The sequence below is a fragment of the Protopterus annectens genome, chromosome 7.part0 (genome assembly GCF_019279795.1).
Source record: "Protopterus annectens isolate FY-2018-M chromosome 7.part0, PAN1.0, whole genome shotgun sequence".
Taxonomy (NCBI): domain Eukaryota; kingdom Metazoa; phylum Chordata; order Ceratodontiformes; family Protopteridae; genus Protopterus; species Protopterus annectens.
In genome coordinates, this window is record NC_056739.1 from 1,315,862,908 (window position 1) to 1,315,888,208 (window position 25,301).

The 25,301-nt window shown below is 38.3% G+C and overlaps 1 protein-coding gene across 1 annotated transcript in view; it reads left to right on the forward strand.

Annotated features, from left to right (window-relative positions):
• ADAMTS9 (ADAM metallopeptidase with thrombospondin type 1 motif 9) overlaps window positions 1–25,301 on the forward strand; it is a 1,232,634-nt gene that overhangs the window by 479,334 nt on the left and 727,999 nt on the right. The window contains exon 16 of the mRNA XM_044077927.1: window positions 17,331–17,426. Coding sequence (XP_043933862.1) covers window positions 17,331–17,426 — 96 coding nt within the window. The remainder of the gene's footprint in view (window positions 1–17,330; window positions 17,427–25,301) is intronic.

The window sequence follows — 25,301 nt, forward strand, 5'->3', positions numbered from 1 at the left end:
GAGAGCTTTGAAGCCAGTTGGCTGAATGGGGAGATAATCCTATATTTGATAGCTGGGATAAAAGGATAGGCTGAGAGATGGTGTCAAATGCTTTTGACAGATCCAAGAAAAGGATAGATACAATGCATCCTAAGTCCCTAGCTTTGTTAACTATGTCTAAGAATGAAATCAATGCAGTGGATATGCTGTTACCTGGATGGAAGTCATGCTGTGTTGGAGAGAGGATCTTGTTTCTGAGGAGACAGTCTAGGAGTTGTTTTTGCACACATTTTCAAGGATTTTGGATATTTGAGAGAGTATAGCGATAGGACGAAAGTTGGAGACGTCAGTTGAGGGGCCTCCTTTATGAAGAGGAATGATGATTTATTTTTTCCAAAGCGAAGGAACATAAGGTTCAAGAACTGATCTGTTGATCAGGATACTAATAGGGAAGGCCACAGCATCAGCAGTGATTTTTAGAAATTTGGCAGGAATTTTATTGGTGGAGTTTGAACCTGGTTTTAATGTTGACAGAATATTTTTAATGAAGGAGGTGGGGATGGGAGAGAAGTTAAACTGAGGGTGTAGAGACTGTTGTAAGGAAGTTGAAGGTAGGGTATTAGTGCCTGGAGAGGTGTGATCCAAGGTGTGAGAGGTATTAGGGGGGAGTAGTGGAGTGTTGTTGGGAGGAATGGGATGATGCAGTTGTAGGAGTAGTTACTGTTACAAATAAGCTATCCACACAGGCATTTATACCCTTACTTTTATATATAAGACCAAAGAATGTCTAAAATAAGACTGGGAGTACTTCACCTTTTCTTTAATCATATATCAGAATTTGTAGTGTTTTCTGTTTTAGAGTGCTGCACTGTTATAATCAGTCTTATGGGTGTTTTTTTCCTGACTCTTCATGCAGCTGGGGCAATCCAAACATTCACCTTGGTCTAGGGCATATAACTATCAATCATTCTAATATTTTTTCACAGAAATAAACCTTCTTGCAGCAAACCACTTAGTGTACTATTAATCAGTCTATAAGAATATTTAACTTTGGGTTTGGCAAGGAACACACAAGCAGATGAGTCATGCAGTAAACTTTCATAAATTCTCTGTAATTTTATGGCTGCACCAGCACAATTCGCCCATTCATATCTGTTTATTAAATTATAAAATTCATTTTGAAAATTAAAAAACTGCTTTTTGCAGTATTAACATTAAATTTAAATAGCATTTCTTTGTTATTGATTTATATATTCTATAATTTCCGATTCATAAGATTTTTGAGATGTTGAAACTGATGGGCGGAAGTTATGGTTAAACAAAGTTTTTTGCAAACATTAAACACAGTAGTACATTTCTTGTAGTTACAATTTACATTAAATTAGCATTACGAATAACAGATAAATTATATTGTTGAGTGAAATCTTTCATCTTCTTCAGTATAAAAAGTATATGTACAATAAAGTTAAATCACATCCAAAAAGTCTACAGCCAAATGAGTTTACCCAGTTCTATGAAGCTGTTCTTGTAGCATAGTATTGCCATTCATTCTGTTTGTCTGGTTAAGATTTTCTGAACTCTCCATATTATACCTGACCAGACTTCTGTGTTTGCACAGGGTATTTATATTTCTTTGCCTGTTTACTTTTGCATGAGATGCTACCTCTGCATGCCCAACTTGAGAAAGGTAAGATGAAGCTGGTGTTATGGCTGTATTATAATGAACATATTTTTGTGATCCCTTATTTCCAAGACAAAGTGTTGTGCTGCTAAAATGATGTATTCCCTCATGGCAAATGATATATTTATTTTTTATTAAGAATCAAAAGTGGATAAAAATGGATCTTGCAGCCCGCAGTTTTTGACAATTCAGCTACAACAGTGACACAGATGTTTTAGTCCTGCTCCGGGAGTTCCATGGCTGAGGCAGGTAAAGCCCTGACTATGATTCAGATGGCCAATTTTCATTTAGTGGCATGAGTGCTGGAGGAGTCAGGTGTGAGATGCTGATATTGGGGGGGGGGGGGGGGGGGCTTTGGCTTAATGTATTGGGAGTACCTGCGGGAATAAATGTCTTACCTAAACAAAGGACCCTTGTAACAGCTACTCAGTACTATGGCTTCCCAAACATCAGCGATAGCTTGTCCAATAGTATACCTGTGTTCTTCTCAGGCACCTATGCTGGAACTTGTAAAACTGCCAGTGAATAAGGAAGTAAGTGCATATACCAACTTATGCAGTGACAGCTCATCACCATTCAAAGACAAGCACTCTGATTGGACGGCACAACTAGCATGACCATTGTAAAGCGAGCATATACCAATAGAAAAAAAGTCCAGCTGCTAAAGTACTATTAAGTGGCCAGACTTCCTATATGCATATGCTTAGAGGACAGAGCAAAATACAAGAAAAACAGGTACATTCTGCAAAACTAAAGAAGCAGAAACATATCTGATTTTCGTTGTATTTCTGTACTGCCCCTCCTAAAATCTTGGTTGACTTTGTACCTCTCAACTGTCTGGATTTTCACAGAATGTACAGATTTTTGTCTCATAGCTTTGGTCTGCTTTTCGTAAAAAAAATTATTTTCACTGGCAAGCCACTGGGGATTGAAGTCATTAAATAATGGAAGATATTTCATGTTCAAGCAAAAAAAGCAGTGGCGTTTCTCTTTTCTCTGTTGCTTCTCCTGCACTGTACTGATGTACAGCATACGCAAGGGAATGCAAGTCACACACTCATATATATATACACACACACACACACACACACACACACACACACACACACACACACACACACACACACACACACACACACACACACACACACACAGTACATTGGTAAACAAGAAAAAATGCAGAGGAACACTACAGTGCCCTTATACAAAGGCATTTTTCAAGAAAGGTAAGCAATTTCTTTATTAAATAATGTCATTGAATAATAGGAATAATCCACTCCTGGCTGTGGGTATATCAGGGTTTACTCACTGTTGGCTTTGCCCTCACGATCCATCCATACCAACCATGGCTAAATCCTGATATATCCACGCCCAGAAGTGGACTGTTGCTTAAATAAGCCACACCCACACTAAAGATGACAACACTGCTTTTGCCTTTTGACCCTCACCTTCCAAGAAGAAAACGATGGGCTCTGGACCTTTGCCCCTAGAATGAATAAATTAGTCAATTTCCTGATTTGGGGATGCTTGATCATCATCATTATGGGGTGGGGTGAGGGCTGCCAAAAATACTGACACAGAGGTTTAGTTTCCCCTTCCTGCATTTATTTTTTTCCAGTCTGGTTGTAACTTATAAGAAATGTTAAATGTATTCTGTGTTTAATATGGCTAGTGAAGTAAATGATTATTTAAGTAAGCACTTGGTAACAACAGTGCTCAGATGCTTGAGATGTGGTTGGTTATAAAGGACATATTTATGTTTAAGGATTGTTGTCAGTATTATAAACAGGAATTATAACATTTAATTTGGACTTTAATTTCCTTGAAGTATATTTCTACTGCACATTGATCATCTGTCCTTTATAAATGATGTTGTTATGGTGGGAGAAATCAAGCTCTTATAGTATGTATTTGAAAATTATTAGAATTAGGCAGTCTTATTGTCACATGTTATACTTTTTTGTGAAAGCAAGTAAAAGTGTAGATAGGGCAGGGGGAAGTGGCAGCTGATCTGGGTGCAAAGTGTCAGGGGGCTTGATTGGCAGGTGCTGTACAGGAAGTGGTGCAGTACAGGCATTTAGAAATGAATGTCAGTGAGGTACTACAACTCTTAGCTAGGAAAGTATGAACTTACAACCAGTTTGCTTTATATTTTGTTATCAGGTCAGTGTGTTTGTACTTGAGAACTTCATTTCTGGATAGTCATTATTTATAGGAAAGTCTCATAGCCATCACTCAAAGAAATTAATCTATTGTCAACACTACATTTTTGAAGCTTCTGATTTCTTTATTTGTTAGATTTTTAGTCAAATGGCTTTTGCAGATACTCACAATACTAGCTAAAAATGTTACAGCCCCACGTTTCAAAAAACTCAGCTATCAAAGTAAGCAGCAATCTTGATAATGAGAGAGAACTGTCTCAGCATACAAATTTTAAACTACAGTAAGGAAAGTGAATACATTATGACTTATGGAGTGCCACCTTTTTGATGTTAACCTTTATGTCCTTCCATATAATCTGCAACGCTCTATGTACATTATTCCTACTGGAAATCTAACCATACTCTTCTCTGCACTTTTATGGAGCTGTCCTTTTTACCACTGCAGAACCATTCTCCTACCACCAGCAAGCACTTTCAGAAACCCAGAGACTTATAAAAAATATCCATAATCAACACCTGCAACTTTCTGGAGAAAGTAATACTTTTCAAGATTTGGGCCACTATGGTGGAGTAGTGGGATAAAACCCTGACTACACTCCAGGTGGCCCAGGTTTGACGAGGGGCTTGCTTGACTGATGGATCGGCAGGAAGGAATAGGGAGTGCCCATTCCAGAGGGTGGCAGTTGTATGGGCATCCATGCAATGATCTCTGGTGGAGGCTGGGGATATCATGTATAGGAGGCAAGACCAAAGATAGGAATAGGCTAGTGGAATGGTTAAGCTGCCACTGAGCTGGAGCGAGATGCCACGTGCTCATTGTACACTTGCCCCGTGGCGCACCACAGAAGACTACACATGGAGGGACAGAGGGAGTAGCTGTTAGGCTAGGGAAAAAATATGTTAGGGCAGCCTTGGCCTCCCAGGACACCCTTAAGATCCTCACTGACCCTGGCTAAGATATGGGCAATGGACAATGGGATAGGCAGTGTTCTTAGTCCCAGCAAAAGAAGTGGGGCAATGGGATAGTGAAATACAGTAAGGGGAGAAAAAAGAGATTAAAAAATATACTTTTCAGGATTTGGAAGGATACACCTAAAACTCCCATCACTGATGTTCATGAAACCTAGCTAAAACATAACTGTCCTCTACCTTCTTTCATATACAGAAATTGCAATCTCTTTTGTAGCTATGAGACTGAAAGAAGAAGTGAAATTGTGCCTTTCTTTTGGACAATCAATTAAATTTTAGGATCTTAAACTTCTTCCATAACAAAACCCAGTTTAAGCCAAACTGGGTCTTGTGTGGTTACACTATATGTGGATTCAGAAAAATCATGCTGGCAGTCTGCTACATCCCATGTTACATGACCCCTGCACCCACGTACTCATTTGTGCTAATCCTTACTAACCCCCTGCCGTAACCTAAAACACAGACATTACCTTGCAAAAAACACTTTTCCCTAACAGTATCACTACACGACATGAGCGCATTTCCCATACATAGCATGCATGCACAACGTTAATGCTATCCCTTTATCTAACTCTTACTAATCCTCAAACACTCATATACACAGACACTCACACTACCAACCCAAATGCAGAAATGTGACAAATATCTGAACGTTTCAGCATTAACATGCATGCCCATTTACCATAACTCACAGAGTATACCCTGCACAAACCCAGCCTTCGATCTTCTGATGTTCATTAAACACAACATTCAATAAAAAGCACTATCAAATAAAACAGCACTTAACTTTGTTGACAAAACAGCAGACAACGAAGTAACTGCTCCCATACATACATATGTATTAACATCTCTATCTATCTATATATGTACTATATATAGCTTTATCTATCAAATATATATATATATATATATATATATATATATATATATATATATATATAAATATATATAGTTATATAACTAAAATCAAATGCAAAAGTAAAGAATAATTCCATGCTCCTAAAACAAAAGGTCAGCTATGCATGGAGTCTAGTATTCAGGTTGAATACATGTTAAATACATGTTATAGTTGACTAACTGGCAATTCAGTGTGTAAACAGACAGGAATGCTTGATAAGTGTAGAAATCATATAAAATGCTCACAGTAAATTTTTACAAGGGCAGTACTCCCCGTTGTCTGCAATGTGTGTGTGGTGGGTATATCCCCACCAGCCCACTTTATCAAATTCAGTGTAAGAAAATGAGCACGTTTTACATGTAGTAGAAGTTACTGAGATGTCAGAGTTAGAACAAATAGTAAACAGGCATGCAGTGCTACATTCTTCACATTAGAAAGGAGGGAAGAGGCACTTTGCAAAATGTTTCGAATATGGCTTATGTTATTTTTTTACACTTTACTCTTAATTTATTGCAGCAAATTTCTTCTGAGTAATTTGATTAAATGAGACAGTTTCATTGTTTAAGAGGATTAAAACACTGAATATGACCAGAACAACTTATGTTTTATGTGGCTTGATGTGTCATTTGGAACTGGCATGAGGGGGATTGGTATGGTCAAGCTAGAAAAGGGAGTGACTGGGACTGTCCAATGCCACAATCCCTCAGAGTAGTGGACCAAATGGAATGACAGCCTATGGTGAGGTACTTTATCGCTGAGTCTTGTATGTGGTAGTTTTTATCATGAGCTGAGGAAAATGGACTCATAAGGGACATAGTGGCTCCTACAGTTATGTGGGTCATTCTTTCCCCACCTGGAGGGTGCCGACATAGAGCCTCTACTGTAAATCCCCATTGCTGGAATGATGGTGAAGGCATAAACACATCTTGGCTACCTGAAAGCTTGAAATGTGGGCTGTGCAGGTGGCTGTTGTCCCAGTTCAGGAAATACCCATGATAGGGGGATGAAGGGTCTCAGGTCTAGTAGGGACAGGATTAAGGGTCAGTAAGCACAGGAGAAACAGCACAAAGAAAAATGAAACAGATGCATTCATGCTAAAATGATGACCTTATGATTATTTTACAATTTGTATTAAACCTATTATCACATTTTTACAGATAAAGTATTTATGTTTTCAGTCTAAAATATAGCAAAGTCCCTTTAAAACTATGCTGTGCACAACAATAGGAATCATTCCTTAACTTTTTTTGGTTACTTGGGCTAAAATTAAATTTCAGATTTGGACATCTGCAGTAATAATGCAACTGTTATTATTGAATACATTTTATAGTTACATTTTTTTAGCAATGCATTTATCTGGCCCTCTGTCATGTTTGTTTTACTGTAATTTCGCAAACCATGCCTTCATTTGTTTGACTGCGTTACTGCTTGCCACCATGAATGGGCATTTCAGTATTGTCTTGAATTTTGTCAGTCAGTTGACATTCAAGTATCATCATTTTATAGTTTAGGTAAGTTTGTACATTATCTGATATTCAGTTACCATGCAACTCTTACATATCCTCCCAATCTGATCCACTCTATTGGTATCCCAACAATTCACAAACATGACAGCAGGGTGATAAAATTAATGGAATGTTTCACTTGTGGCTTGCTACCTACCATTACAGAAGCCTTAATGTTTTCATTGGTCCTGTTTGTATCCATGACAATGAGTTTCCCTACATCTGACCCATACTCCAGTCTGGCACCTTATCACCTGCCACATTGGATAAGTGGGCGGGATATAAATTCCTCAACTGCATACTTGTATCAGAGTGGTCTTGCTTGTTCTGCACTGCAATGTTTTTACTTCTAAATAGTCTCTTCCTGCCTTGCCATTAGCCCCTGCTGTAGATCAATACAGAGATACATGTTTATACAAATTTTATAACAAATCCTAAGCAAGTTTTACAGCAGGCAAAGATAATCAGTCTTACAAAATAGTAAATGAACATTTTAGGTAACTTGCCTTTCACCTACCTGGTATTAACCATTTTGACCTATTAGAAATAGAGTTTTTTCCTCTTCTTTGGCCAGAGAAATCTTATTTTAGTCTTATGTCAGTAATCACATGATTTGGGGTTTGAATATTTTGCTAAGTAGCATCATCATAACTTAATAGCACAGATTTGCCATTATAGCATAATTAGTGGTTCTACAACCACTGGCAAGCATGTCTACCATTCCCTGACAAATTGGATGCATCATTCTTTTTCCCTTCTGACATATTAGCATGTATGAAATACGTTATTTCTACATTACTGTTCTATTTTTCTGTTCTTGTTAATTAGTGAAACCATCAAATATCATATTTTATTTCAAAAGTAGGCAAGACTGCTTTGCAGAATTATTCATGCAATCCAATGCTGTGAAACATTTCATTTTACTTGACCAAGGCCTTAAACTATTTCCACACTATGGCAGTCAAGACCAGCACCTGTTCTCTTCCATATACTTTTGCTGCTGATTTTCTATTATTTGCTTGGAGGTGATGCACCATGTACCATTCTATTTTAATAGGATACAATCAGCATTTCCATTTACCAAAGTATCAAACTAATTTAAAAACACTTTATATTTTTCTTGGACAAGCTCTAGGCTTCTTAATCCATAAGGGCATGTTACTGAAACTTTGGTATGCAGTCTGCTTCTTATTTTATATTTCTTTTATATGTTGGTAGATAACACCTCATAATATAACTTTTTCTACATCTGCTAGGGTCGTATGAATAATTAAACATTTTTACTTCAAACATGAAAATACATTAAAATCTCACAATTCTTTAGTGGCATGTAACTGCTTTCAACAAAACCATCTTCATTTTAAGACACTATAGTGAGATCTTCAATTTATCTGCTTAAGTAAGACATCTGCAGTGCTATAAATACAAGTTGCCATCTTGTTAGAAACATAGCAAATGAACAGTTAATGAGTGCTACAGTCTTCTGTATATAACATAAAATCTGTCATCTCTTTGCTTAATAAACCAGTTTTACTAATTTTAACCTGATTACTCAGTGCACAGGTTACAAGTCTGCATATGTACTAAGTTTTTACCAACTATACATGAGGAGTCTTGTGAAACATCCTGGTCATCTTCCAGCACATATTATAAAGTCTCCATTTTTACTGATTAACCACACTTTGGCTGCTCTAAATACAACTACCCTGCTGGTTAAAAAGCATATAAGTAAACTGTGCTCACTGGTAAATAGCAATGTGATTAAGAAGGCTAGGCCACAAAACTGAAGAAATACCGAAAGACTAAGAACCATAGCAGGTTATTCAGGCACCCTATGCCATTCTAGAGTTTGGCTTCATTCTCAGTGCTAAGTTGACGACCAAGAAAAAAATGTAATGACTAATTTGTTACATGAAACAATGATAACTTGAGTATTTGCCAAAAATTCAGCATCAGCATTCATTTTTGAATGTTGCTATACTCTAGACTGCAAGGGGATTGCTGACACACTTGACAAGTCTGATCACACATTCTTTCAATCGTGCTCCCTGACACCTTCTTTCCAGGGAGGCTGCCCAATTTTACATGACTTTTAACTGCCTGAAAAGCAGACAGAGTTCTTCTCATGTCAAAAATTAATAATACATAAATAATACCATAAAACAGATTCAGATAAATACCCAGCAAATGAAATAAATAATGCAAACTATAATTATGCATATGACATAAATCCACTTGTACTTCAAGCACATGATCATATGTAAGTCCAGATTCATCACTTAAAAAAATCAGTTGCTTAAACATAAACAAATCTTGCTAAACTGTAGAAGCAAATGGTTCAAGGTATAGAAAAGAAAGGGCCACAAAATGAACTAACCTAGGCTAATACTCTGTACATGTAATAAAGCTCTACCAGTCATAAGTTTTTGTTTTACTCTAAAATAATTTGCTCATCTAATAAAGCAGCATAGTTGCTTTAAACACAGCCAGCATTGTAAAACTATTGAAAGCATATAGTGTAAACTATATAAGTAAGACGGGCACTGAAAAGGTTAAGCCATGCTGTTGCATATTAACTAAAATATCCAGTTTACCATTTTATAAAGCCAGCTATCATTGCCTGCCTTAAAACTTATTTAGGTTTGCTATGAAATTTGTGTAACCATATACCTCGAGAAAACTGTGCAGCGTAACAAAACACGCACACAGCTGAGGAGGCCTACAGCTTCCCTTTCAGGCTGTGCCCTGAGGCAGGCCATTAGACCCTTGCTATTCCACCAGTGTCCCTCAGCATTATTCAAACTAATTTTCTCCAGATAACGATACCTTGTAGGCAAAGTGGCTCTTTATGTCTGCTCTGTGTTTCATGTTTGTATACACAGCATAAATGACTATATACAGTCTATGTTTTGGTATATGTGTAAAACAAAGATGGCAATATAAAGCTTTATCCATTGTGATGAAAGTTCATAGGTAGGTACTAGGCTGTCGGCTCAGGGGCCTACGTAAGTCTAGCCAACAAGGTTCCCTGGCTTACGCCACCCAAGAAAGTTATTTTCCTGTGCCACTGTCGAGCAGAGACACAGAAGTGATCCCCGGGGTGTATTTTCTATTTCCCATTCACTCATCAAGATTTTTTTTGGAGAGTGCTAATGAAGAACTTTGCTTGACATAGATGGGTAGCCTGTTCCAGAGTATGGGAAGTCTCTGGGACAGGAATCTATTCCAGCATGTCCTGTTTATTGTGGTGACAAGGTTTAGGTCCCTAAAGCATGTAGCTTGGAGTGATTGGGATTTCTTTAGGTGTAGCATGTCCAACAGCTCTGAGTTTGACATAGCTTTATATGTTATGCAGAGATCAACTCGGAGTAGGCGATATGATATGGAGTATGGAGTAAAGCTGGAGTTTTTTGAGACAGTCAGTGTAGGGCATCTGTTTGAGGACAATAATCCACTTTGTGAGGTACTTCTGTGGCCTTTCCAGCTGCTGCAGATGTCTTGTGAGGTACATTCCAAAAGGGGTGTTGTACTCTATAATGGGTCTAATGAATGTCGAGTAGAGGGGAACAATGACCTCTTTTTTCCTGGATGAGAACCCTTTTATGATGAAGTGTGCCACGTAGAAGGACTTCCTGACTACTGTGGCGATGTGACTATCAAAGGACAGACTACTGTCCACCTGGGTCCCAAGGTCTCTTATCACACATTTGGTGTTAAGTAGACCCCTGTCTATGTAGTAGTTCATGGGTACAGAGTTTTTACCAAAGGGGATGACAATGCACTTTTTGGCATTGAGCTTGAGGCCATGGCTCTGATACCAGGCATCTGTCTCAGCGAGGCCCTTCTGTAGGATTTCCACATAATTTGGGGACTCGACTATGGCTCCTAGTTTGCAGTCATCTGTGGACTTCATTAGCCAGAGGCCTTCTATGTTAGCCTATACTTCAGAGAAGTAGATACCAAACAGGAGAGGTCCCAGGACTGAACCCTGTGCTATTCCACTTGTCATTGGTTTGAGGTCAGATTTGGAGTCTGCAACTTTTACAGTGTGGGTTCTGTCAGTGAGCCAGTTGGCAAACCATCTTGTGATGTAGGGATTTATACCTAGTTTAGTGAGTTTAGCTATAATTCCAGAATGGGAGATGATGTCGAAAGCCTTGGCAAGGTCAAGATAGGCTGTGTGAACCACCTTACCCTCATCTACGGCTTTGATGACTGCCTCAAAGAAGTCGATCAGGTTCAGGAGGCATGATCTGCCTTTCACAAACCCGAACTGGGTGGGATCCAGAGTTTGGAGGTCATCAATTTCTTTGTTTATGAGTTCCATGATGAGATGTTCCATGGCCTTGCAGACCAGGCTCGTCAGGCTAATAGGGTGATAGTTCCCAGCATCAGTGGTGGCACCCCCTTTGTGGAGTGGGATAACTGTTGCTGTATGCCATTCAGTGGGCACAGAGCCTGATGTGAGGCTATGATTGAACATGGTGCTTAGGTGGGGAGCCAGTTCGTTCTGAAGTTCATGTAAAATGCAGCCTTGGATGATGTCCAGTCCCATGAATGCTGTGATTTTGGCTTTAGAGAGTGCAGCTTTTTACCGACATAGTTGTGATTACAGGGACTGCATTCTTCCTGTATAGATATGGGCCATTTAGGGGGTGAGGGGGTAAAGTTAGCGCTGAACCTATCTGCCAGGATGTTGGCAATATCAGTTGGTTCTGTAATTTTCGTGCCATTGTGCTGTAACTCAGAGCAGATCTGGGTGTTGCCATTGAGATTCTTGACATAGCTATGGAATGCTTTGTGGTTGTCCTTAGAATCATTGGCAAATTTGTTTTCGTAGCTAGCTTTGGAGGATCTTATAAGGGATCTCAGCTTCTTACTGAGGCTGACCAGGGAGCTCCTCCACTCATGGGATTGTACTCTCTTTTGCAACAATTTCTTCCTTCTGTTGTACAATTTGTTTATGGTAGGGGACCACCAGATTGGCTTCCTTTTTTGGAGGATAGAGTCTTGGTACTGTCTGGGATAGCACAATCCATGCACTCTCAATAAGTGCTTATAGATTACATTTGTGTAGGATTCAGCAGTTGTAATTGTGTTGTGCTGGTAGTGCAGGGGTGCTCTCTGGAGCCTTGAACCAGGTCTCAGTCACTGCACAGATATCGATGTTCTCCATTTTAAGGAGTGCCTCGAGTGAGTGCATTTTTGAGATTTAGACTTCTAGCATTGAGTAGCATTACCCTCAGTTTTTGCTTGCCTGTTCCTGTTATGGTGGTGAATTTGTCATTTGAACCTTGCCTAAAAAAGGCACTGTAGGGGCAGCAAGAAGTTTCTGACAAAATTCTATAACATCCTTAATTCTATCATCTTAGTCTATGAATGGTTAATAATTCAAACTCCTCAAATTCACAACTGTCTCAAAAAAGATATGTTTCTTTGTGTTATTTTTTCTACCTATAAACTGACTTTATGTGTCTAACCATGATTCCCCAGTGTACCTGATCTGAGATTTTATAGGTTCATAGGTTCATAGGTTGGTACTAGGCTATCGGCCCTAGGGCCTATACAAGCCTAGCTATAACAATTACCTGGCTATTTCTTCCCACACTATTTACTTCCGTGGACGCCTGTCTAGCAGGGCAACTGATGTGATCCCCAGGGTGAATTTCCTTTCTCCCATCCAATCATCAAGGTTCCTTTTGAAGAGGGCCAAAGAGGCACTCTGCTTGACATGTATGGGTAGTCTATTCCAGAGTCTGGGGAGTCTCTGGGTCAGGAAACTATCCCTCCAGCATGTATTGTTTATTGTGATGACAACATTTAAATCTCTGGAGCATGTGGCTCTGAGGGATTGGGATTTCTTTAAGTGTAGCATGTCCAACAGCTCTGGGTTTGACATGGCCTTGTATGTTAAGCAGAGATTGCCTCAGAGTAGACGATGTGTGACAGAGTATAGCTGGAGTTTTTTAAGGCGGTCAGCATAGGGCATCTGCTTTAGGCCTGTGATTCTTTTAGTGAGGTATTTCTGCGGCCTTTCCAGTTGTTGCAGATGTCTTAAGAGGTACATACCAAATGGGGCATTGTATTATATAATGAGTCTAAGGAGGGATGAGTACAGTGGGACAATGACCTCCTTTTTTCTGGATGAAAAGCTCTTAGTGATGAGATGTGCCACACAGAAGAATTTCCTGACTGTTGTGGCGATGTGGTTATTGAAGGTGAGACCACTGTCCACCTGTGTCCCTAAGTCTCTTATCACACTTTCGGTGTTTAGTGTACTGCCAACTGTGTGATAATTCACGGGTACATGTTTTTTCCCAAAGGGGATAACTATACATTTCTTGGCATTGAGCTTGAGCCCATGACTCTGGCACCAAGCATCTGTTTCTGTAAGGCCCTTTTGTAGCGTATCCACATCATTTGGGGATTCAATAATGGCTCCCAGTTTGCAGTCATCTGCAAACTTTGTTAGCCAGAGTCCCTTAGTGTTGGCCTGTACTTCAGAGAAGTAGATGCCAAACAAGAGAGCTCCAAGGACTGAACCCTGAAGTACTCCACTTGTCACTTGTCTGGTGCTGGATTTGGAGTCAGCTACTTTTACAGTGTGGGTTCTGTCAGTAAGCCAGTTGGCAGCTCATCGAGTGACGTAGGGATTAATGCCCAGTTTAGTAAGTTTATCTATGATTCCAGAGTGGGGGATGGTGTCAAAGGCCTTGGCAAGGTCCAGATAGGCTGTGTGGACTGCCTTACCCTCGTCCACAGCTCTGGAGACTGATTTGAAGAAGTCAATAAGTTTCAGGAGACAAGATCGGCCCTTCACGAACCCAAACTGGGTAAGGTTCAGTGTTTTAAGGTTGCCAATGTCTTTGTTTATAAGTTCCATGATAATACGTTCCATGGCCTTGGAGATCAGGCTCGTCAGACTCCTTTTCATATGTGCATTGGTTTGAACTTTTGACTCCCAGTCATCACAGATATTTTTTAGACCTAAGATGGAAACAGGATAACTGCCTGATACAGAAAATAGAATTGATTTTTTTCCTACTAGGCAAAATCTGATGCATTTTTCCCATAGTGGACCATTACTGGAACCATCCACTGTTTGATTTGTGTCAAGCAACATTATTAGCACATGCTAAAAGTGGAATTATAGTGTTTCCTCCCATTCACAATTATTTTGTGACATCACAGCTAGAGCACTGCTTAACTATGTGCATGACAGCACTGCAAAGTGCTACAGGAGAAAGACAGCCATGTTGCACAGTTACATTTGTTAACTGCTGCTCTTCTTCAGCTATCTGGAAAGATCATTAAGGTCAGCTCTTGTTATAAGATGTTTGCTGAAGAGAGACATAAGTCCATTTTCATGAATGCTTATACTAAGTGTACAGTAAGGGTGGTGTTCATAGTCCGGGACTTCGCATACTCGTAGTGACCTGAGAAGAACTGTGTGACATGGTTCTGCAAGTCCCAGACTGTCAGGATGACTATATAAATGCATAAGACTTTTTTTCTGAACACCCCCCCCCTCCCCCACTGGAAAAGCATAATGTGATTTATGCATAACTGATAGGGGGACTGCTGCTGCTCTGCTAAGGGGGTTTGCATGTATGCACATGAGTTCGATTCATAGACATGAATCTGTAATGAACTCATTTGTATACAAAGTGTGTAAAGCACTTGAAGTTATGTCAGAAAGCAGGCATTTTTAGTCACGTTTGGAGATGCAATGGGAGCTGATATGGTATTTCAGCAGACCTGGACATTTGTACTAGAAAGGTTAGTTGGGTAAATGTGTTATTTTGATGCTTGTGCATATCAGGACAATTTACTGATGGGGTCACTTGGGTGAAATGAGTATTTCTGTCCTTGTGCATACCTAGACATTTTACTTATGGGGTCATTGGGCAAAATATGTATTTTATTCCTTATGCATATCTGGACATTTTATTCATGGAGTCACTTGGGTTAAATGTGTATTTCAGTGCTGTACATACCTGGACATTTTACTGAAGGGGTCACTTGGGTGAATGATTATTTTACTGCTTGTGCATACCAGATTATGTTACTGTTGGACATGCTCCACTTAAAGAAATCCCAATCCCTCCGAGCTACATGCTCTAGGGACCTAAACCTTGTCACCACAATAAACAGAACATGCCGGAAGGATAGATTCCTGTCCCAGAGACTTCCAATACTCTGGAATAAACTACCTATCTATATCAAACAAAGCTCCTCATTAGCACTGTTCAAGAAAAATCTTGATGATTGGATGGGAAATAGGAAATTCACCCCAGGGATCACCTCTGTGGTTCTGCTCGACAGTGGCACAGGAAAATAATTTTCTTAGGTGGCAAAAGCCAGGGTACCTTTTTGGCTGGGCTTGTATAGGCCCCAAGGCTGATAGCCTAGTACCTACCTATGAACTTATGATGGGGTAGCTTGCATTCTATATATTATTGTTTATTATACATTGATATGTACTATCGCAACCATATTCCAAATCTGTCTTCACAGGCCAGTTTTACACACAGTGATTTAAAATCCCTACAACGTCTTGGTGTTGTCAGTACATTAATTGTTGGTTTGGGGTAATACCAAAACCCACTCGTGTTGAAGAGTGGGTTTTGGTAGTACCACGTTATCCACTTGTTCCAGTGAATGCTTAGAGTAATTGTTTTTGGTACTACCAAAACCCACTGGTATTGAAGAGGACAACTGACTTGACAGGATATAAATTATGTTCACTATCTACTCTTTCACAAATGAATGCGTGCATTACCTTACCCATCATTCAAGATTTGACAGACTGTTACCTTCTACTGGGAGTCTGAGGTTAAATATTTACTTGGCCGTAAGCTCGCAATTTCCAGACTACTCTGAGTGGCTTTTTCTGTTAAATATGTGGCCTCACACACTTCATACATTGACAGTAGCCCTAGGAATGACAAGGTGACAGCTCCAACACATTGCATGGCTTGTGTGTGTGCCCCCCCCCCCCCATTTGATAGCAGTGTTAAAGAGGGGAATCAAATGAGCACAGGAGCTGTATGCCATTCAGTCTCCACAACCAATGTATTCACATTATTAGTCTAACATTACAGTCTAACACTATACCACTTGTACTTATAGTTATGCAGCTTACCCATCCGTAGCATGCACAACTGCAGACTGAATCATGTAGAAAGTGGTGAGTGCGGTAGTACGCAAGTACCATTCATTTTAATGCTTGTGCATGTTAAGAAATATTATTGAAGGAGTTGCTGGAAGAGATAATTAATTTGTGTGTCAGGGAAGGGCTTGTTCATACATGGTCAGACTGCTGAAGTGATCACAGGGTAAAGTCATTTGTTTTGTCATTTTAGTGCTTGTGCATACTTAAGATAAGAATAGCTAATGAAGGGGTTGCTAGGGGAAATAATTAATTTGTGTGTCAATGAAGTGCTTCTACATATTTGAGCAAACACGTTCTCAGATTGTGACTCCAGTATCAAAGGCAAAGCATTGCATTTATGAATGGATGTACCTACCACAGGGATGTCCAACTGTGAATTGCAAAACCACTGCAATAGCCTACTACACTTTACAGCACTTCTCATTTGCATTGCATTGTTTTTAGACCTTGTGCATTAGTATAAATGGCATCTGGGAATCGCTCTGTTGCTATGCTCAGTCATAAGCTTCAGTAATGCCTCTATCGTATTTGAGCAATGACTAAGAATCCTGCCCAAAGTGTACATGATCTTATTCAAGAACATCCCTACCACATTTGTGTGCTGCCTATTCACTCAGAAAGATTAGACTAAATATAGACATAGTCTATACATTGTGATAACCTTTATGAATCTCCCACAATATTTATAATTGCAAGAAAATCAGGCGGAAAACTAAAATTAGGAGGAAGAACATGGGAGTTATGCTTGTGTTGCCTGTTTACTCAGAATGGTGTACACTGAGAGTAGGTGTTCCGAATCCGGCCCATAGTCTGTTTATTCTGCTCTTATAACATCACTCCTCTTGGATGTAGTATTACATTGCTGAATTTTGCAAAGCAGAATTTCATATGAGAGCTATAAGTTATTTAATCTAAAAGTCCACATTGTATATAAACCAAATAAATGTTCGTTTTTTTTTAGGCTATAATAGAATAGTGCGCATACCCTCAGGAGCAACTAATATTGATGTGCAACAGCATAGTTATTCAGGGAGACCAGAAGATGACAACTATCTTGGTAAGTTTCAAGTAAGACTGATGTTTTGTATGGTACAGTGTAAGCTACAAATCACTTGATGCTGACATATTAATTAATAAATACTAATTGCTACTTTTTTATGGGACTGATGGAAAAGACAATGTTTTGTCACATGTTGTAATGATAAGATAGCCCATTTTACAAAGCACTCTATGAGCAGAAAACAAGACTGAATCCTGAAACGAAACCTTAAACTACAGCTAACTCACTTTATCTATGAAGTCAACACTGACTTCATTTTCTCTCCTAGACTGTCAATTACATATAGGTCTCTTCCATTATCCTTCTAACATGTACTGTTATTGATTTTATTTGAAGACACAGGTAAAGGAGCCTCTTTATGCAGGTCTGCCAGTCACAGTTTTATTAGTCTGCATTTTCTGGTAAGAGTGCTGGTTGTGACACACTGCTAATCGTCCCTGTGCTTTGACATACCTATCTTATATAAATGTTTAATATTCTTCCTGTAGAGCTTCTATCTTCCTCTTAAACATCACAGGATCCTGATTTAGCTGCTTTAATAAGTACCTCATCTTCAGGATACAAGCTTTCCATGTTTTTATTTATTTTTTTAAGGCTTACTCAGTCTCTGTCCTGCAAGTTTTGTAGTCTTCTACATTTGCTACATTGATAATCTTTCTCTTTCTGATGATTCATTTGATTGAGTTAATTTTCAGGTATCAGGAATGTAATGGAAGTAGGTGATTCTCCTTCAGCTTTCTGCTTGCTTATAGCTAACGTCGTGAGAGATCAAATCCCAGTGAGATGAGAAACACCATGGTTACTGCTAGTGTTTTACTCATGAGCTCACCATTGTTTGGCTAGTTCTTTCCACTTGTTCATTTGACTTTGGATAGTGCAGATTGGAAGACAGATGTCTGCATTTCCACTCAAACCCATATATGGATTTATGTAATGATTTTCTCTTGAGGAGCAGTGTCAAATATGTCACATCAGTTATCCCCTGTGTTGAGAGTATATACTTTATTGTGTATATTAATCAGATTTGCATGTGATATGTCTGTCAGTCTGTTACTTTTATTATTTCATAGAATATAGAATAATAATATACACATATGCTAGCTCTACGATCCTTGAACTGAAACAAATTAGTATGCTTTCTGCAACATAGGCAGTCTACTGTTAAGCATGCTAGTATCCCTTCCCTTGGATTGCCATTACACTATGGATTGCATATAGTACAAAACTCACTAATTATTCTATATGGGTTGACTTTTTTGACCAAATAGAAGATGATTCACACATTTCTCTTCTGAATTGTTGGGCAACTATTATTTATTAAGTTTGAATGTTAAGCTCTGGAAATAATTTAGTTTCCTTTAAATAAAAGTAAGACTGAATTCCTTTGCTTGATTTTTTTTGCACTTACAGTTATGTTGCAATTTGTATCATTAGCTCAATTTCTAATTCACTTATAGTACATTATCTTTGGTTGTCTAGTTAATTTTTTTCATTCTTTGGTAGCAGTGGAATTACTGAAATAATCTATGTTTTTTCCTACAGCAATATATCATGTTTCTCTTGCAAATGTGCCCTATTCAACTTCTCTAGTATATGTAGATATTTGCCTAGACTATATTTCACATCCATATCATACTGTATAAATGGATATCACCTATAGTCTCAAATGTGCCTTGTACAAAGATTTTCTGAGTCTGCTTTCAAGGATTTTTTTTTTCTATTTGAATTTTTTTATTTCTGAATCATATACGTATATATATATATATATATATAGAGAGAGAGAGAGAGAGAGAGAGACATATTCATGGAATTTTTCACATCATTACATTACTGCTAGTACAGCCTACATAAACATGTCTCTTTTTTTACCTGAAAGTTATCTTAACCCATAGGCAGCAAACTGTTTTATTGCCTTGTAGAATCACATCTCCTGTGCCATTCCAACTGCTATTTACACTGATGGCAAGTTTTTGTTAATCTAGCCTATTATGTACAAACTTTGAAAAGTACAATATCATTTCTAAAACCTTTCTAAAATTTGACTTATGGCTTTAGCATTTCTACAATTGATCTGACTTTTTCAGATCATATTTCAGCCCCTGTAAAGTCTGAATATGAATCACATATTTCAGATTTGTTTCTCTTGTTTGACCTTTGCTCTTCTTTAATTTGAAACTCTGCTGGCTTAATCTAGTTATCGACTTTACCAGCCTCTTGCCATACTCCCAGATGAACAGTTGTAAGTTATGTTTACAGTTCCTTTTAGGACTTCACTAAGTGCTGCCTAAAATCTATGTGATCTGCACCTTCCAGGTGACATACAAAATCTGCACAATTTGAAACTTTTATTTAAGTTTATCTGTCAGAATACCTGATTTGCATCCGCCAAGCCAAGTTCGATCTAGTGGCCTGCAGTGCTCTTTAACAGAACCGGGCAACCTTGGGATGAGTGTTATTTTTGAAAATATACAGAAAGTATGTTTTATCCTCTAGACAAAACTAATTGCTAGCCCTTGTTTAATTTCTATTTTTTAAGTAAAGCACTCCATCATGGACATTAGCTTGCCCCCTCCCCATGCTGTACTTCCTAACAGCAGTCTCCCTTTGCAAGCTGTTTCAACTATTTGAAAGCCCTGCTGTTTTTCTAGTATTACTAAACCCTTTCTCCTATAAGCCGAAAGTTCACAAAAAAAACTTAGTAAAAAACAAAAAGGAAAACAGACGTGCAGAGCCACATCCACAGCCCATTAATCAAGCAGTAATATATCGTTGAATATCGTTGAAAATTTAATAACTCTAACGTTCAGTAAGTTTGAATAAAACTAACAACGTTTTCACCACTATACAATAGTAACTTCTTCAGAAAAGATTAAAAACAAGAGTTCAACCTTTTAAAAGTCCTGCTATAGGAGGCGTAAGGCTTCTCATCCTATCAAAATAAAGTTCACATGTAAAGTCAATCAATTACCATGGAAACTTATAAAACTACGGTCGCTACTAAGTAGCTGGTCTTACATTAAAAGTATATACAATATGTTGTTTATTTTACTAGTGTATACGAGTATACAAAATAAGAAGTAAATAAAGCATTAAACATTGTAAAAGTATTTTTAAAAAGCAAAAGTTAACTATTTAAGTTATAATTAAAATAGTCAAACCTAACCCAGCCTCAATGTTTAACTAAATGCTTCCATTTTAAAAAACAAGAAATGTTGCAATTTTCATTAAGGCCAGGAGAACAAAATGCGTTCAGCACTAATTGCCATTCCAACTCACGACATTCAAGAAACAATGATGTCAGTCCACCTCTTAGGTCAGGTAGAATCTGGTCAATGGCTATGAAGAAAAAAGAGTGGTCTGAATAAGATTCTACATGTTTGGCTAATGCATTGGCAGCCTTTCTTTTCTTAATGGCGTAGTTGTGTTCATGTATTCTATTTTTAAACTTTCGATCAGTTTTTCCGATGTAGAATACTGGGCAGTTCTTACATTGTGCTAGGTAGACTATACTTCTAGAGTTACAGTCAAGTCTGTGGTGAATAAAATACTTTTTGCCATTAACCACAAAAGAATTAGCTGGTTTAACGATGTGGCATTCGTTACATGAACCACATTGGAAACATCCTAAAGTTCTGTGTTTGAGTCCTGACCTCTTAGTTTCTAAAAGATTTTTTAAGTTAGCGCCTTTCCTGTAAATAATAGCAAAGGAATCACCTAATCGTTCTAAAAGAGAACTATCTCTACCAAGCAGTTGCCAGTTTTTATACAAGATAAATTTAATGTAGTCACTGTCTTTGTTGAAACCTGTTACAAAACTTGATTTTAATGGAACTATAGTAGTGTATGACTGGTCAGTGACAGAGTCGTTGGCATCACGATCAGGGGTGGCCAACGACAATTCAGTTGTTGTATGAAGTAGTTGGCACCTTGTAAGTTCCTTAAACTCTAAAATGGGGTTGAATAAACCCATCATTCGTTTATTTTTGACTTCCGAAACTAGCTCTTGGACTAATTTCTGGGGATAACCTTTGTTTTTAAACATATTCGACAGGTTGTCACACTCATCAAGAAAATCTACTTTTAATGTACATAGTCTAGCTGCACATACTAGTTGTCCCTTAATTATAGAACGTTTCTGTTTGAAAGGATGGGCGCTAGTAAAATGGAGAAAAGAGTTGCAGTAAGTAGGTTTTCTGTAGATGTTAGAAGAAAGCTCTGTTCCGTTTAAATGTTTAGTCAGTTTCACGTCTAAGTATTCAATACTGGTTGTGTCAAATTTAGACGTGAATTTAAAAAAGCTGGTCGTGTTATTCAAGTATTCCACAAATTGGTTAGCTTCACTTAAGTCGCCTTTAAAAATGATAAATATGTCGTCAAGGAATCTTGTATAATAACTGACAAGGCTTCTTTTGTCAGGTATATCAAAAATGAAAGTCTTCTCCCAGTATGCAACAAATATATTTGCTAAACTAGCTCCGCATGGTGAGCCCATTGCTACACCATGCTTTTGCAGATAGAATTGGTTGTTGAAAGTAAAGTAATTGTTAGTCAAAATAATGTCTAACAATTCACCAACCAGGTCTATCTCGTTTTTCAGAGCATTCTTTTCTTTTAATATCAAAGTTGACCATTCAACTGCTTCAAGGTGTGGTATAGAAGTGTAAAGGTCTACTACGTCTATTGTCAAGAGGTTATCACAGGGGTCCAACACCACCTCATTCAAATCAGCTAGTAGTGACCAAGAGAATACTTGAATAACATGACAAGGTGCCAACTACTTCATACAACAACTGAATTGTCGTTGGCCACCCCTGATCGTGATGCCAACGACTCTGTCACTGACCAGTCATACACTACTATAGTTCCATTAAAATCAAGTTTTGTAACAGTCTTCAACAAAGACAGTGACTACTTTAAATTTATCTTGTATAAAAACTGGCAACTGCTTGGTGGAGATAGTTCTCTTTTAGAATGATTAGGTTATTCTTTACTATTATTTACAGGAAAGGTGCTAACTTAAAAAATCTTTTAGAAACTAAGAGGTCAGGACTCAAACACAGAACTTTAGGATGTTTCTAATGTGGTTCATGTAACGAATGCCACAGCGTTAAACCAACTAATTCTTTTGTGGTTAATGGCAAAAAGTATTTTATTCACCACAGACTTGACTGTAACTCTAGAAGTATAGTCTACCTAGCACAATGTAAGAACTGCCCAGTATTCTACATCGGAAAAACTGATCGAAAGTTTAAAAATAGAATACATGAACACAACTACGCCATTAAGAAAAGAAAGGTTGACAATGCGTTAGCCAAACATATAGAATCTTATTCAGACCACTCTTTTTTCTTCATAGCCATTGACCAGATTCTACCTGACCTAAGAGGTGGACAGACATCATTGTTTCTTGAATGTCGTGAGTTGGAATGGCAATTAGTGCTGAACGCATTTTGTTCTCCTGGCCTTAATGAAAATTGCAACATTTCTTTTTTTAAAATGGAAGCGTTTAGTTAAACATTGAGGCTGGGTTAGGTTCGACTATTTTAATTATAATTTAAATAGTTAACTTTTGCTTTTTAAAAATACTTTTACAATGTTTAATGCTTTATTTACTTCTTATTTTGTATACTCGTATACACTAGTAAAATAAACAACATATTGTATATACTTTTAATGTAAGACCAGCTACTTAGTAGCGACCGTAGTTTTATAAGTTTCCATGGTAATTGATTGACTTTACATGTGAACTTTATTTTGATAGGATGAGAAGCCTTACGCCTCCTATAGCGGGACTTTTTAAAGGTTGAACTCTTGTTTTTAATCTTTTCTGAAGAAGTTACTATTGTATAGTGACGAAAACGTTGTTAGTTTTATTCAAACTTACTGAACGTTAGAGTTATTAAATTTTCAATGATATTCAACAATATATTACTGCTTGATTATTGGGCTGTGGATGTGGCTCTGCACATCTGTTTTCCTTTTTGTTTTTTCCTTTCTCCTATAAATTGTAATCTTTCTAAATCCCACATACTCCTGGTTACAAGTGTTTTTTATTTTATTTCAAAATAAAGGTATGCAAAACAAGTAAGTCCAAAGTACCTACTGAGTTTCCTGATTGTTTCAGGACATTAGCTGCCCCCCCCCCCCATTCTGTACTTCTAACTGCAATCTCTCTTTATATGCTGTACTATTTGTATGCTCTGTTGTTTTTCTACTTCTACTAAACCTTTTCTCTTATAAATTCTTGTCCTCCTAATTTCCACATAACTCATTGGTAAAATTGGCTTATTTTATTTCTGTATGAAAGGTATGCAAAATAAGCAAGTCAGAGTACTTACTGCCTTTTCTTATTGTTTCTGTAGACTTGCATATCTGTGAAATCAGGGCCAGCTCTTTTCATCATACTATTGGCTATCCACCACTTTTCTGATCTAGTCTGATCCTCTCCCTCCCCACAAGAATAATTGGAGCCTAATTAGGGCCAGCTCATTTCATCATGCTATTGGCTATCCGCCACTTTTTCTGGTCTATTCTGTCCTCCTCCTCCCCCACAGCCTAACCTAGCTATCTTAAGCTACAGGTGCCAGTGTCCTGGTACTGCTGTAACATTAAGTTTAGTACTTAAGCGTGTCTTAGTACCTCCCTTATTTGAAATCTTACCTCTGTTCCTTGCTGGGCTCCACATTTAACTAACTTTATATCTTACAATTACCATAGCGTCTATGCTTTTCCCCACACTTGCTAAGCAGCCTACAGTATTTTTTTCTTTGTCCCTTAATTCCCTTACCCACCAAGCTATATTTTATATATTTTGCCACTAGGTGGCACTACTCAACCACTTATAGTGTAAAGATCACTTTTATCATTTTTCTGTTCTCTCCCAAGCAATCCCCCACTATCATAGCATATTTACCCCACTGGCCTGCTTTGACTTGTGTATTGTTTTATTACCTTTCTCCCCCCACCCTCCCCAGCCTAGACTCACCTCTGCTGTTCCTGTACTTCCCATTAGCTCCCACATTTCAGCTACAGCTGGCTGATTGGTTTCCATCAGCCACCTTCTCTCCAGCTCTTCCCGCTCCATTTGCCCTACAGCCTCACTCCTCTACCCTACCCTGCCCCCAATTCCCACCAACCCCCACTACTCCTACATTTATTTAAACTCCAAATCCCTCCTATCTCAACCAACCAATCATCTCCACTCTGTAACCCCTCCCCTCTCTACCTCGACCTGCCAATCACAACCACTCCAACGCCGCCCATCAAAGTCCCTATAAACATCTATTTGTACATCATCTATAGACATATACAATCTGCCCTACTCATTTACTGCTAATATACACATATACTCCTCTACCATGCCTTGTCTTTTACCTCAAACCATTCTCACTCCATCTATCTGCATTCTATTTTTGCTCCCTTTATACCACGCTACCTCCTACTCCTATAACCAGCTCCACTCCTCCTACCCCCCACTCCCAACCTACTTGCTCATCCCACTAAAATACACTTCCACAACATATCTGCCTCTCTAGTTCAACCCAACCCGCTCCACTACTTCAGGATAAACCCCCCCATTAAATACTACAAACCTAAACTAATACCTTACTGTCCACAACTATTAAAGACCAAATCAAAAATACTACTACCCTTTGTCAACTATCTCTGCTTAGCAGGAGGCATACACCCAAATTCTGGGCCAAATACTTCCTCTAGTCCCAATCTCCCGGTAACAAGCAATAAAACCAACCATAAATATCTCAACTTCTTCACCATCAATGCCCAAAGTTTAAAAAATTAAGTAGCCCACTTTCATGCTTGGCTAAACTACAACCTACCCGACATTGTCTCAGAAACCTGGCTACAACCTCA